Genomic DNA, 15,140 nt, shown 5'->3' with positions numbered 1-15,140 from the left:
TCCTTGACCGGGGTCCTACCCCCTTCCTGCTTACCCTGTTGTTTTTAATGTTCGTATAAAATGCCTTGGGATTTTCCTTAATCCTGTTTGCTAAGGACACGTTATGGCCTCTTTTTGTCATTTTGATTCCATTATTTAAATTCTCTCCTGCTTTCTTTATTTTCCTCAAAAGGCTTGTTGAGTTGTAGCTTCCTAAACCAATATAGTGAGATCCATGGTGAATGTCATCATCAATGTATGCCTTCTTAGCTCTTGAGGTATGGGAAGTGATCCACATTTTTCTTGGTCTCAATGTCAACCATAATTGTGTGGCAATGAAAGTGTGTGTTTGACATGGATGATGTTGGGCACGAACTGGTATCATCGTTTATTGTGTGGGAGTGGATATGTGGATATATATCAAGTAGGAGTATGTGTATATACCATCATCAATCTTCAGTGTGGGAGTGTGTGTGTGGTCCATGAGTGATGTTAGGCATGAACTGGCATACTGCCAGAGGCTAGACCCACCTCATCGATGAAACAATTTCGGGAAATTCGGTCTTAGTGGCTTTCAGGTAAGTAGTGGGAGTGTTATTTAAACTCCATCTCTGAAATACTGCCAGTGGCCCAGTGGTTAAATGCAATCATCTTAAACTGGGTAACTTATGTAATGCAAGTATTTTCAGGCCTACTTGTTGGCCTAAGTAATTTAGCTGATTCTGGCTATGTCTCTGCAGAGGTAGATGAAAGTGCATTAGTAACCTATTGTGTTAAAGAGAAGGAATATAAAATCAAGCACCCTACATTTGATTTGAAAATGCAGATCTGCTGAAAAGAATGTTGACTCGTAGCAAAAGTCAGTAAGGAGGTGCTGAATTATCTTGTGCCATTGTTATCAAGGCTCAAGTCTCATAGCACCAATTTTCAATGGAAATAAAGAACATTTGTGCATGATCTTAGCTTGAAAATGCTTCCAAACCTTCTGATGCAATTAAAGGCATTCAAAGAAGAATGGTGAATAAGATGAATACCTGGTTAATCCATCTTTGGTTGAGTTGGTGGTGCTGGTGATCAAATCAGAAATATTAGCCAGGATACTGAGAGACAATTCAGTATGATTGGAAGAAGATAAAAGAGAACTAGGCAACTAGGTTGGAGAGGCCACATTTGGAGTATTGTGTTGAGTTTTGGTTACCCTGCTATAGGAAGTTAAGTTGGAAAGAGTGGAGAGAAGATTTACAAGCTACAGAGAAAGGTCGGCAGGGTAGAACTTTACTCCATGGACCGTGGGATGATCTTATGTCGGTGTGTAAAATCATAAGGGGAATAGATAGGGTGAATGCACCTAGTCTGTTACCCAGGGTAGGGGAATCAAGAAACAGGTTTAGGGTGAAGGGGGAAAGATTTAATAGGAACCCGAGGGGCAACCTTTTCACTCAGAGGGTGATGGGTATATGGAAGGAGCTGCTATGTGAGGTAGAAGAGGCAGATAGTGTAACAGCATTTAAAAGATACGTGGATAGGAAAGGTTTGGAGGGAAATGGGCCAAAATGCATGCAATTGGGAAATGGGACCAACTTGGATGGGACATCTTGGTTGGCATGGCGGAGTTGGGCCGAATGGGCCTGTGTCCATGCCGTGACTCTAAACGAACCACCCACTTGATGAATGTGGCAAAACCCAAGTTGGTATAAGGAGAGTTGGTATAAGATGCACACAGACTTTGGTGTCGTCTTGATTAGCCTCTTATGCCTGGTACCATTGTTCCATTCCAGTCCATGAGTGCTGTCATTGTAAACTCTCTGTCCTGTGCGTAGATTGATGTATTTAGTGTCAGCACCCTAGGAATGTGTAGTAATGAAAGCGTGTCTGATCACATTACTGTTCTGTGTCTGTGTCCAATCGTGCCTGTCTGTACCTTTCCTTCAATCAGCCGCCTGAGTGGACATTCCTTTGCAGTCTGATGTAGTGCAGTGGCACTAAACGAGAAGATGATACTGAGAAGCCTACAGAGACTCATTTGATACTGCAGAGACAGGGGCAGCCTGGTACATCTGCTAATGATATGGTAGACATCTTCCAATTCCTTCACCTGTTATTATTCCCCATTTTCTTTCAGTTACTTTAAACATTGTAAAGGGGAGCATTGTAGTTGGAACCTTCAGAAAACCATCTATCTGTATATATGACAGTCAGTAACTCCTTATTTATCTGACTGATTATATGTAAGTTAAATTAAATTTAGGCAGCACAGTGGAACAGCTAATCTCACAGCTCCAGCACCTGGGTTGAATCCATACCTCTGGAGCTGTCCATCATAAATTTTCCCTGTGACTATGGGTGTATTTCCTCCGACTGCTCTGGTTTCATTTCCCATATCACTAAAGTTTACAGGTCGATGCGTTAAATGGCCACTAAGTTGCACACACTGCGTAGGTGAAAGTTAGAATTTGGGGTAGGTGATGAAAATATGGGGAAAATATAATGAGATTAGTGTAGTATTAGTAATGGCCAGCACAGACTCACTGAGCAAAAGGGTCAAAAGGTAGCAAAGGACTGCAAGGCAATGGCTGATTCTTTCTGTTCGTAAATGGCTTAATCACATATATAGGTTTGCCACAAGCCTCTATCACCCCACCCCCACCACCAATTTACTAGCCTCCTCCATTTTGCACACTCCTGACTCCTGCTGGAAGGAGCAGCAAGTAAAATAACTCTTCTTTCTTCCTTATCTGACACCCTTTAGTGTCCATTTCACCTCCATCCTTTGCCCGCATGACCACCCATCTGCCAATCACCCTCACTTATATCCACCGATCACTTGCCAGACTTTGCCTACCTCAGACTACCCTTCTTTACCAGCTTTCTCCCCTCTACTCTTATCACTGAAGATGAATCCCGACCCGAACATCTGTCCATTTCATTCATAGAGGCTGCCTGACCACTGAGATCCTCTAGTAGTTTGTTTTTGCTGTTGATTAGGTGTAACTATCTCCACTAATCCCACTCCAATTTTTGGATACGGTACTCCATTTGCACTAATTATGTTTTCTGCTTTGGTTGTTTCAATAGCAAACCTCTCCAGGTATTACAATGCCCACTGTATGAGAGCATACATTTATCAGTCAAGCCTTTAGGTTGACATATATCGAGCATGAAATCTCTTAAATATGACCTGTCAAATTGTTGGGGTTTTTATTGTCAAAAACCTTTATCATTTCAACAAAAGTCCGTACTCTCTAGATAGCAACAACATAATTGATGAACACAAATCTATGTGTTTCTGATGATTGGTGATTTTGCCATATTTCCAGGTGATGTTTGATTTATCTACACTCGAGCTTAATATAGCCAGTTAGTCAATGAGCTTTTCTTCCTCTTCCATAATGGCTGCTCCTAATTGGTTGGTTTTGAGGCATTTAGCTTCTAAATAAGATCTTTGCTTCTCAAACCTGTCAAATTCTACTCCCCTTCACCCCTATTTCAGATGCTTTTTACTCTGATTAAAGAAGATTAATGTACAAGCAAGAAACAATAAATATAACATTTGGTATAGATTTTATCTTGTGCCTAAATTCAAGAGACATAAAGCTGCTTCAACAAAAAATGTGGCACTCTGTAATGGCATTGATCTGCAATGCTTGACCCTGTCCGTTAACCTTTACTGCAATCACATTAGGCTGTTAGTGATTTTGTTTCAGATCGTGTTGTATAGACTTCCTGGAGACTGCATGGATTCTAATTCAAAAAAACATAACATTTTTAGTAAGAAGCAAAAATTCTTGTCAGATATACTTGTAGCTGTTTTTGGCAACTGACACTGCCATGTAGACTTAGTGGAGTCTATGTGATGGAAAGTAAAAACACAAATAGCATGGTCAGCCACAGGTGGTTTGTCTTGCGTCCTCCCTGCAATGATACGTCGGAGCGAGTCACATCTGAATCTGAACATTGCTGGCGTGAGATGGCGTGAGTTTTCATTCTGCCCCAAATCACAGCCCTTCCCATCTGTCGACCACATTGCAGTAATATGTATTCAACTTGGTTAAGCTTCACAAGAGTAGAGTAAATAAAGGAAAAAAATCACTGTCTCCAGTCTCTCAAACCTTGCCAAATGCTCCATGTAGGGGATTGTGTGCACATTTAACTTTGACCGTGATTGGAGGGGCATGTTTAACAGATGTGTGTGGCACACACAACAACATCCTTGAAATGCTTAATGATTATTGGAAACTGTCAGTCCCTGTATCCCACCTTTGTGAGTGAGCTTGTTGTTGTTGAGCAAGATCCCATTGGTCTTTAACTACAGCCCATTGATCTTGAATATGCATTGTACTTATCAGAATGGTCCTCAATTTAACTTTTGATCCAATGATTTGCATGTCCAACAATACAGTACCTCGATTTTGCGCTTGAGTGCCAGATTCATGAGTTTAGATGCTGGAACCTTCAGGCAGAACACAACCCAGATGCTGAAGTTGCTGTTAATGGTTGATTGCAGATTCCTTTGGAGTGTTTTTCCTCATTATATGAATTGCCTTGGATAGAATCCATATTCAAGGTAGAATGAAGCTTCAATGTCTCGTTTTGTTTAGTTTAGAGAGATGGAATGGAAACAGGTCATTTGGACCAGCAAGACCTTGCCGGCCATCAATCACCTGCTCACACTAGTTGTATGTTGTCACACTTTTGCATCTTCCTACGCACTACAGCCAATTTATACAGGCATATCTATCTATTTATTTATTTATTTATTTAATTCTTTATTTCGAACAGAATAAAATGATTTCAGTTCATGATGCGGATAGATCTACATCTCCGAAAACAGATTTGAAAAATTCTCTTTTAAGGGGCCTTCTCTTCTATTTCTACTTTCTACTTTTTCTTTTTTTTTTTTCTTTTTTATAGAAAACATAGAAACATAGAAATTAGGTGCAAGAGTAGGCCATTCGGCCCTTCGAGCCTGCACTGCCATTCAATATGATCATGGCTGATCATCCAACTCAGTATCCCGTACCTGCCTTCTCTCCATACCCCCTGATCCCCTTAGCCACAAGGGCCATATCTAACTCCCTCTTAAATATAGCCAATGAACTGGCTTCAACTACCCTCTGTGGCAGAGAGTTCCAGAGATTCACCACTCTCTGTGTGAAAAAAGTTCTTCTCATCTCGGTTTTAAAGGATTTCCCCCTTATCCTTAAGCTGTGACCCCTTGTCCTGGACTTCCCTAACATCGGGAACAATCTTCCTGCAATATACACACTTCACGTTTTTCTACTCTCTACCATCTATTTTTCCACTTTTTCCTCTTTCTATTGTTTTCTTTTTCTTGTCTTGCTTACTTCCTTTTCATAACATAAAACTAGAGGTTGTACATAGAATGGATTACGGTATGACATAGTTGGCACCTAAAATTAGGTTCCACTGTACTGTTTTGTACTGTATTAACTTCTAATAAAAAAAACAAAAAAAAAAACAAAAAAAAAGAACAGAATAAAAAGCAAGTGTGAAACCTGCAAACCTGCACATCTTTGGGATGTAGGAGGAAACTGGAGCACCCAGAGGATGCCCACGTGGTCCTGGGGAGATGAATATAAACTCTGCACAGCACCCAAGGTCAGGATTGAACCTGAGTCTCTGGCAGTGTGAGGCAGTAGCTCTACCAGATGTGCTGCTCTGCTGCCCAAACAAAGCGTCGTACTCATCAATGTGTTCATGAGGATGAGTTAAAGCTCTGTTCAAGCTCCGTTAATTCCTATAACCTTGTAGTCAGAACTTAACTGAGCAGGCAGCCCTGAACAGTGCAGCAGAGGTCACTCCACTGATACACTGGAGCCAACCCTTTTTGATAAATGACTGAATGAATGCTGAAATTGTTTAAAAAAAATACTGATAGTTTCCTCCCCCTAGCCTCAAAATTCCACCCAGATGTGGTATTTCATAATTTTCTGGTAAGCTTTTCCTGACATTTCCTTCAACCGTAGGGAGGTTTGTGTACCTGCATAATCCAGAAACAATAGGCCTATCATCACTTCATCCAGCTCTCTGCAAAACTGGCACAGAATCCCATTTTACTCCAGGCTTAAGGCGTATCAGCTCTGACCTTACTTAAAACTGCAGGTTTATGCTGAGATTCCTATGTAATGCTCACAGAATCTTTGGAGCCAGAGTCTCCTTCAAAATAACTCAGGCTAAATGGAGCAGGCAGGACCCGATTAGAATTCATCTGTGGAGCTGATTTTAATTGGTTTTAAAATGTGTTCAGGATGGATGGGTGGCTTTCATTATCCCATTTGGAAAGGGAAGCATTCATTTTGATGCATGAATTAAACTTTATTTACAACTTTCCAGGTATTGTATTCTATGTTTTTCCTTAGTGTATAGATACTGCTTGTCTTCCTGTTTTCATGTCATTTTTTTTACCTTTCTCAAATTACCAATTGGTATAAGGACAAGTCAGATGTTCTGCTACATCACCACAGCTGTTTCCACGTGCATAGGGTGGCACAATGGTGCAGTTGGTAGATTTACTGCCACTTAGCTCCAGCATCCTGGGTTCAACCCCAACCTCTGGCTACGTGGAGTTTATACATTCTCCCTGTATCTGTCAGTTTGCTTCGGATTTATTCTCATATCTCAAAGATCTATTGGTTAACTTACCTTTAGTTTATGGGTGAGTGGTTATGGCGGAGTATGGGGGAGGGATTAACGTGAATGTTGAGAGAAGAGATTACAGGGAAAAATAGTGGTGCGGATGAGATGGCTCTGTAATCTGGCGTCATCTCAGTGGCTGAATAGCTTCCTTTATGTTGTAGGGAAATGTGATAATAGATAATGGCCCTGTCCCACTGTTTGAGTTCATTCAAGAGCTCTCCCGAGTTTAAAAAAAAAATCAAACTTGTGGTAAGCACGGAGAACGAATGTAGCGGGTACGTCGGAGCTCGGGGACATCTCTTAACGGCTTGTAACGCTAACGGCAGGTACTCGGGAAGACTCGCTAATGGCAGGTAAGCTGGGGAAGACGTGAAGATTTTTCAATATGTTGAAAAATGTCCATGGGAGCCCCGAGTACCGACGAGCGGCCATTACCGTAAATCTCCGAGTTCGAATCGGGGCAAACTCAGGAGAATTCTTTGATTTAACTCGTACAGTGGGACAGGGCTTACACTTGTATCAATTTTATTATATCGTACCATTATATTTTCAGAAGGGAGGACAAGGAGGTTGACGGTAAGCTGCCAGTTTCCCAGTTTCCCAACCAATGCACCTGATTAGCAGGCATATTTTATGAGGTCTCAATTGGAAGATTCCAACAAGTTCACGATCTGCCAATATTTTCTATGCTGCACTGTAGTTTCCAACCGTTCCAAAGTGCACATCATCCATCTCCTACAGTCCCATGCAGAACAAACAACCCAACTGCATATGTTTTTTGCTTGTTCCAACCAGGTTTCCAGTGATGTTTAGCATATATTGGTGGAGCTGAGAAATACAAAGGGGATGATCACTTTGTTGGGATTACAAATAGGCAACAGAAATGAGAGGAACAAGCATGCCTTGGGATTTTGGATTGCTGCAAGAATAAAAGGAGTATCATAGTAGGGGATTTTAATTTTCATAATATAGACTGGGACTGCAATCGTGCCAAAGATTTAGACAGGGTGATATGTGCCAAGTGTGTTCAGGAAAGCTTTCTCAAGCAACATGTACAGGGCCCCATAAGCAAGAGGGTAAAGCTCGGTCTATTAGGGAATTGGGCAGGAAAAGTAACTAAAGAGTCAGTGGGTAGGCAATTTGGGAGCAAAGACCACAGTTCTATCAAAGACCACAGTTCTATGAGCTTTAACATAGTCATGGATAATGAGAGGGCTGATCCACATGTTAAAGTTCAAAATTGGGGCAAGGCCAACTTTAGTGGTATTAGACAGGAATGTGCAAAACTTGATTGTGGGGTGAGGGGTGATCTTATAGAGGTGTATGGTGTTGTAGAAGTGTCCAAATTCATGAGGGGGATAAGGTAAATGAGCTTATTTTTTCCCTCAGGGCATGGAAGTAAGTCACTAGAGTGCATAGGTTCAAGGTGAGAGGGAAAATATTTAATAGGAATCAGAGGGGCAAATGTTTCATACAGAAGGTGGTGGGTCGAGGGAATAAACTGTCAGATGAAGTCATTGAGCCGTTGCAAAAGCATTGAAAAGTAATTCAGACAAACATATGGATAGGAACAGTTTAGAAGGTTATGAGCCAGGCACTGGCAAATACGACGAGCTCGGATGAGGTCTCTTGGTCAACGTGGACAAATTGTTTCCATGTTGTATGACTATGACTCTCTAGCAGATGACAGAAATATATCTAAAAACAGCACCATCAATGTTGTGGCTTAAGTTCTGAACTCGGATTTCACGCTCGTGTTTATTTTGCTTCTCTTGGTTATTAGACTGGTGTCTGTGTCAGTTCCACTGAGACAGGGGACTCAATGTTCACTGGACATTATTTGAAATCTGCTAAACATTTGATCAGAGTAGCACCTGATCACATATCTCATTGATTCTTCCGGGCACAGTGATGCAGAAGGCAGAGCTGCTGCCTCAGCTGTGGGATGGGGGGGGATGGGATGGGGGATGGGGGGTGGGATGGGATGGGGGAGGGGGGGGGGGGGGGGGGGGGAAGGGGGGGGGGGGGGGGTTGAAGGGGGGGGGGGGGGGGGGGGGGGGGGTAGGTTGAAGGGGGGGGGGGGGGGGGGGGTTTTGACCTGCGCTGATCCTGACCTCTGCTACTACTTTTGTGGTCTGATACGTCCTCTCTGGGACCACATGGGCTTCCCCAGGATACTCCGGTTTCCACTCGCATCCTAAAGATGTGTACGTTAGTGGATTTATTGGGGCCTGTACATTTTACGAGTGTAGGTTTGCGGTAAATCAGGGAATGTGGGGAGAGTAAAATGTGATTTGTGGACGAGTAGTGTCCATGCATGATTGTTGATGCAGATTTATATTCACTAGAATTTAGAAGGATGAGAGGATATCTTACAGAAACAACAAAAAAATTCTTAAGGGATTGGACAGGCTACATGGAGGAAAAGAAATCCCGGTGTTAGGGGAGTGCAGATCCAGGGGTCACAGTTTTAAGAATAAGACGTAGGCCATTTAGGACTGTGATGAGGAAAACACTTTTCACCCAGAGAGCTGTGAATCTGTGGAATTCTCTGCCACAGAAGGCAGTGGAGGCTAATTCACTGGATGCATTCAAAAGAGAGTTAGATAGATCTCTTAGGGCTAGCAGAATCGAGGGGTATGAGGAGAAGGCAGGAACAGGGTACCGATTGTGAATGACCAGCCATGATCACATTGAATGGCGGTGCTGGCTCAAGTGGCCCACTCCTACACCTTTGGTCTATGTATCTGTGTATCTATATGGGGGAAAAGCAGGAACGGGGTACTGATTCTGGATGATCAGCCATCATCATATTGAATGGCAGTGCTGGCTCGTTGGGTCGAATAGCCTACCCCTGCATCTACTTTCTATGTTTCAGACATGGCACACTGAAATGCCTCTTTCCATGCTATGTTTCCGTATGGGAGCTGTCGAAAGCTAGGGCCATAGATTAAAAAATAATTTGTTAGTGATTATGGTGGAGATTAGGAAGATTTATTCCCCCCCCCCCCCCCCCCCCCCCCCCCCCCCCCCCCCCCCCCCCCCCCCCCCCCCCCCCCCCCCCCCCCCCCCCCCCCCCCCCCCCCCACCCCCCCCCCCCCCCCCCCCCCCCCCCCTCCCCCCCCCCCCCCCCCCCCCCCCCCCCCCCCCCCCCCCGATGATGGTGGTCTGGAACTCAGCATGAAGGGATAGGATTGGGAAAAGCCGAGGGCTAGGTGCTGGAAAAATGTGCCAGTGGGGCTGCAGAACAAGGCTGGGATCTGAGATTGGTTTGGGCGTTTGGGCTTGGACATGGCAGGCCAAACAGCCTGCTGTCATGCTAATTGACTGGGAGGAATGGAAAGTTTTCATCAGTTTCAAATGAACACAGTCATAAGCACTGCTGGGGCAATGTCCTTAACCTCTAAAATAACCGATGGTTTAACCCATCTCCAAAGTTGCTTTCAGAGGACAATAGCATGCAAACCTAAATTAAAATGTATGCATCGGCCAGTTAGCTCTGGTCAAATTCTGTTGATGTTACTGCATGAACTGTATGTCAGTGGGGGGGTTCCTACGATCCTAATCCCAAATTGCTGCAACGTTAAAACCGTGAAGGCACACACTATGCTGAGAATATAGAGATTTTGAAACACCTGCATAACCCGTGAGCTCCGAGACTGGGTAAATTCCACAACAAAGAAAGTAACAGGCTGATAAGTATTTCTTCAAGTAAATACTAACATTGCAACGTTTGTTTTTGGGTGCAGGGCGGGGATTTTCCAACAATCACTGAAAACGAGTAAACTCTTTGGGTTGAATGTGGCCCACAAAGTTATACAATTAAACCTAAATGCTGTATACAATTTACCTTTGATGTTATTTAAAATAAAAATAAAATATATAGTTTATTTGTGATGTTTACAATCAATACAATCAGGACATGGTGTTATCCACTTCATTGTACCATGTATTGAATGTACAGAAATGTTCTCCTACAATGTTACTCATTACATACAACCTTACTCATGCTGTCTTCTGAAACATTTGAGAGGCTGTTATACAGGGACCAGACCCTCGTGTCCAATGGTGGCAGGACCTGAGACTGTGGTCCTATCCCATAGAACCCGTTCAGCGCATCCCTCAGTAACATGGACAATGGTGAGGGACTGCCCATGGGGACAATTGAGCAGGAGAATGGTGTGTGCACAATGGTGTCTTAACAGGTGCCAGTTGAGGTCTGAAATGATTGAGGGAAAGGTGGTCAGTGAAAGGGCTGATTTCCATGAATGGAGATGGGGAGAGTGGTAATCCATTGGAAAGTCAAATCTTCTTAAAATGTCTCTGTCCACCTAACCAGCATCAGACGAGGGAAATACAATGAAGATAGACACAAAATGCAGGAGAAACTCAGCGGGACAGGCAGCATCTCGGGAGGGAAGGAATGGGTGATATTTTGGGTTGAGACCCTTCTTTAGACTTCAGACAGAAATACAGCACCTGATTCTTTGGAGAACATTGGATGAGTAAAGACTTTTCAACTCTTACCAATGTTGATGTCTGCTGAAGCAAAGTGAGCCAGAAAATAAGTCCTATAGAAATGTGCCCAAACTTATTGAGAGAAAATTAAAGTTGCAGATCCCCATGACATGCTGGGCCCTTGATGAATACACTATAATTTACCCACTGTGGAACCCAGGTGGATGTTCCTGTGGCTGACGTCAGACACTATAGTTTGCTCTTTTGTAGACGCAAGCAAACAGGCAGGATTCAATTCTGTGTAATTATGTGTCACCTCATTAGTGCAGTGAAGTATGAAGCAAAAATGAATCTATTCTTTGCCCAACTCTCAAAGAGGCTCTGTTCAGATATAGTCAGAGAGCTTTAATACTGAAAGGCCATGCACACAAGAGAATATTGCTCTCTGAATTCACATTTGTTTGGGGCAATGCAAAATGTGTTCACAAGATGGTAGAGAAACACAGGGAAAAATGGCAGGGACACCAGTGAAAAGATAACCCTTTACATATTAAGGACAATGTTTTACAGTAGTTTTATATGGGACATAGGTAAAAGGGCAACTTATTCTATTGTGCAGCTTCCAGCGAGAGAATATAACACATGAATGTAACAAATTCATTTGGATATAATTATCATGGAAAAGTAAAGCACAATCGTGTATTTTTTGATTCAAGAAGCTTTAGTTGGCATTGTCTTGGGAATTTGAGAAACTCAATACATTTTTTGATAATATTAATTTCAAATAACAACTCAAAAAACCAATGCAATCTGCTGCTTCGGAAATATGATCACTTACTAGTTCTTTCATTTCAATAACGGTATGTATAATTCTTATGGGAATTGATATATTTTCCGTCAATATGTTTGCTGAAATGGTAAATCATTTTGACATAGCTTGGCAGAATTTTGCATCTTTTACTCATAATAGTGGCCTAATAATGTGGCGGAACTTGGTTAACATCAACAAAGGTACAGTCAGAAATGTAATGCTGCTTAGTTCTTTCTGCTCATGCCACTGATAACCCACTGTTTCAAGTTGCTTCAAGTTGTGAAGCTTATTAACAGCACCCTCTACTGCTGATTGCATTCCTGCTGATTTTAATTACATATAGTGTGAACGTGTCTATTTGGTGTATTTTTAAGTGTAAAGTTTGCTAAACTGCAACCGTGTGAGCTGAACTCTGTTTGTGGCACTTTCACCGCAGTCGAACTCTTGGATTCCGAATTCGCAAAGTATTGAAGAGTCACACGGTACAGAAACAGGCCCTTGAGCCAACAAAGACTATGCCAGCCTCCATACACCCATTTACACTAATCCAACACTAGAACTGTGAGGAGGCAGCTCTGCTAGTTATCGCAACACAAAATGTCACTTCTGAGAAATAAGCAAAGCATTTGTAATTGCTAATGAATAACAAGTTTCTGATTCACTTTACTGCACTGCATAGAGTACATTGCATAATAAACTTGGATTCAGTATGGTATAAAATATTCTGTAATCCACTGTGTCACCTCTATATTGTGAGTATTTAACAAAGTAGAGCATTCTAGGGCACTTTCCAGAGTACAATGTTTTATGGATTCTGGGCAACCTACCTGGATTGATTAACTTGTATATAAGGCGATCGGATAATGCACTAACTTGTAAACTTATGTCAGTTTGGTGTATTGCAGAGTATGCTTCACTTCACGTATTTAAGTTGACTTTAGCAGAATCCAGATCACACTACAAAACTATATTTTTTAAAGATTTATCAGAATAAGCAACAACAACATCATATTGGCAGATGTTGGGAAGTTCTGTATTTGGAAGGTGGAGTAGTGAAATTATTGGATCTTGTCACTTGTAAACTTGATCTTCAAACATCTCAGATCAATATATTGATTGTTTTTGTTCTACATTTCTTTACCAGGCGACTCAACAAGAATAAACTTCAGGTCCTTCCTGAACTGCTCTTCCAAGGCACCCCAAAGCTCTCCCGACTGTGAGTAACAAAAATGTTCATCCTTCCCTTTCCAAAAGAAATTGTACTTTGAATCAATTTAATTGACAAAATGGCTGTGTACTGGGAAAAAAAATGTCTGCAATGTTTCTGTTCAATTGATCAATCAATGCCTTGTTTGTTTGAGTTGGTTGACCTGTCATCTAATTAGGAAAAACTGCTCACTCAACTTGTTTGAGTAATTATCCAATCAAAAAAGAGTTTGTTTGCATTATTGACTTGACCTGGATGTTTCAAGAATGTTCAGGATATTATTTTGTAAATTTTGAAGAACAAGTTTCTGTTCACTCGTTTCAATGCCATGTGTATGAATATATTTTAAATACCAAATCAACCACTCCCTGAAACAATGTTGCGTAGTAGTTTTATTTGTGAGCAATTAAAATATGTATTCTTGAGTTAGGCTAAATGGACTTTCCTCCTGCAATCATGTCTTGCAAATGTATTGGTCCTTTTTTTCTTTGCTAACAAGGTGACTAAAGTCATGAATGCCTTTTCGGATTCTCCTTCAGCAAGTGACAACTGACTGTCTTGGAGATATTCGTTAATTAATTTGGTTTTTTTTCTATTCAGGAGGGCTAAGAGTGATTCTTTGTCTTACTTGGGTTCCTTTTACTTGATTTATACCAAATGTAGATTACAGCTACTGCATGTGAAGCAGAATTTTACAAGCTGGCACAATGTCAACTGCTTTCCTTATTGGCAGAGGACCACCCAATTAAGCTGGGTAGGGCATGCTACCAGTGCTGACAATTGCTTTTTGTTTTCTGTAATTATGTTTAAAACATAGCACCTTCTGTAGTGACAAGGTTGTTAACAGATTAACCAAATCCTTTTTACAAGCTCCCAGGCACCAATAGGACATATTCTAGATGAGGATTTTCTCTCTAATTTCTATTGAATTTTTCTGCGTTATTCATTTGCTGGGTGCCCTTGCTTTTCCTGTCATGGGAGGTAGTTAATGAAACTTTACAGTCCTTGAAGGTGCAGAGCTGAGGAAAGCATTATCAATAACACATGCATCATTGCCCAAATATTTTGATTTAGCAGTTAGTGAACATGCATTCAGAGTAACATCTCAAATCTGTCCAGGGATCCTGGGACATCTGATTGTATCCTCAACTCCACATAGTCACACACCCTCAGGAAACTTATACCTCTTTCCTCATCAAGAATCTATCTACCTCTCCTTTAAAAACATTCAAAAGCTCTTCTGTTACTACTGTTGAGGAAGAGAGTTTCAAATCTCGGAGAGTCCGCAAGAAAAAGATTCACCTACATTGGGTGACCCTCTTAGTTTTCTGTTCTCCCACAAGAGAAGACATTATCTCTACATCCACCCTGTCAAGACCCCTCAGGATCTTATGTTTCAATGAAGTGTCCTTTCATTCTTCTAAACTCTATTGGATGCAGAAAATAGATTATTTGAAGTTCTCGTATGTCCAATCATATATTGGTAAATACCCATTTTTATGATTCTGTATATTGCAAAAATAAAATCCTAACCCTGTTTGACCAAGCTCTTTGTTTTTATAATATCTCCGTGTTTGTTTCTGTGCCCATTTCTATTTTCTCCAAGCATTCACCCTTAATTCCTTGGGCTACTTTCACATTAAAGTTGACATGTAAATGAATGAACCCCCCCCAGAAAATTCAGCAGGTCAGACAGCATCTGCGGAAAGGGAAAGCAAATTAACATTTTAGTTCAAAATTCTGAGGTAGGGTCATTTTCTATTTTTATTTGAGATTCTTCACAACATTTTTCTAATGTCAGTACATCGTTCTTGGAGGAATCGCAGAACCAGGAAAATCTTCACCAATGTATTACAAAGTTGTTACTATCAGTTGCTTGTTGGAACAGAAAGTTATGGCAACTGCCCAAGGAACTAACCTTGCAATGCTCCCTGTTCCTGTCATGGCCAGGGCAAGATGGGAAGGTGCCAAGCTGAGGCCCAACTTTCTCCTTTGGAAAGGAAATAAAAAATTAGAGCAAGAGTTACT

General features: G+C 41.6%; 1 protein-coding gene across 1 annotated transcript in view; it reads left to right on the top strand.

Annotated features, from left to right (window-relative positions):
• The window catches only part of LOC129701451 (slit homolog 3 protein-like), a 561,975-nt gene that overhangs the window by 77,489 nt on the left and 469,346 nt on the right, over nt 1–15,140 (top strand). The window contains exon 4 of the mRNA XM_055642634.1: nt 13,050–13,121. Within this exon, the coding sequence (XP_055498609.1) occupies nt 13,050–13,121 (72 nt within the window). The remainder of the gene's footprint in view (nt 1–13,049; nt 13,122–15,140) is intronic.

Source organism: Leucoraja erinacea, chromosome 11, assembly GCF_028641065.1.
Source record: "Leucoraja erinacea ecotype New England chromosome 11, Leri_hhj_1, whole genome shotgun sequence".
Classification (NCBI taxonomy): Eukaryota; Metazoa; Chordata; class Chondrichthyes; order Rajiformes; family Rajidae; genus Leucoraja; species Leucoraja erinaceus.
Note: the sequence above shows the minus strand (reverse complement) of the source record. Positions and strands in the feature narration are given on the sequence as shown.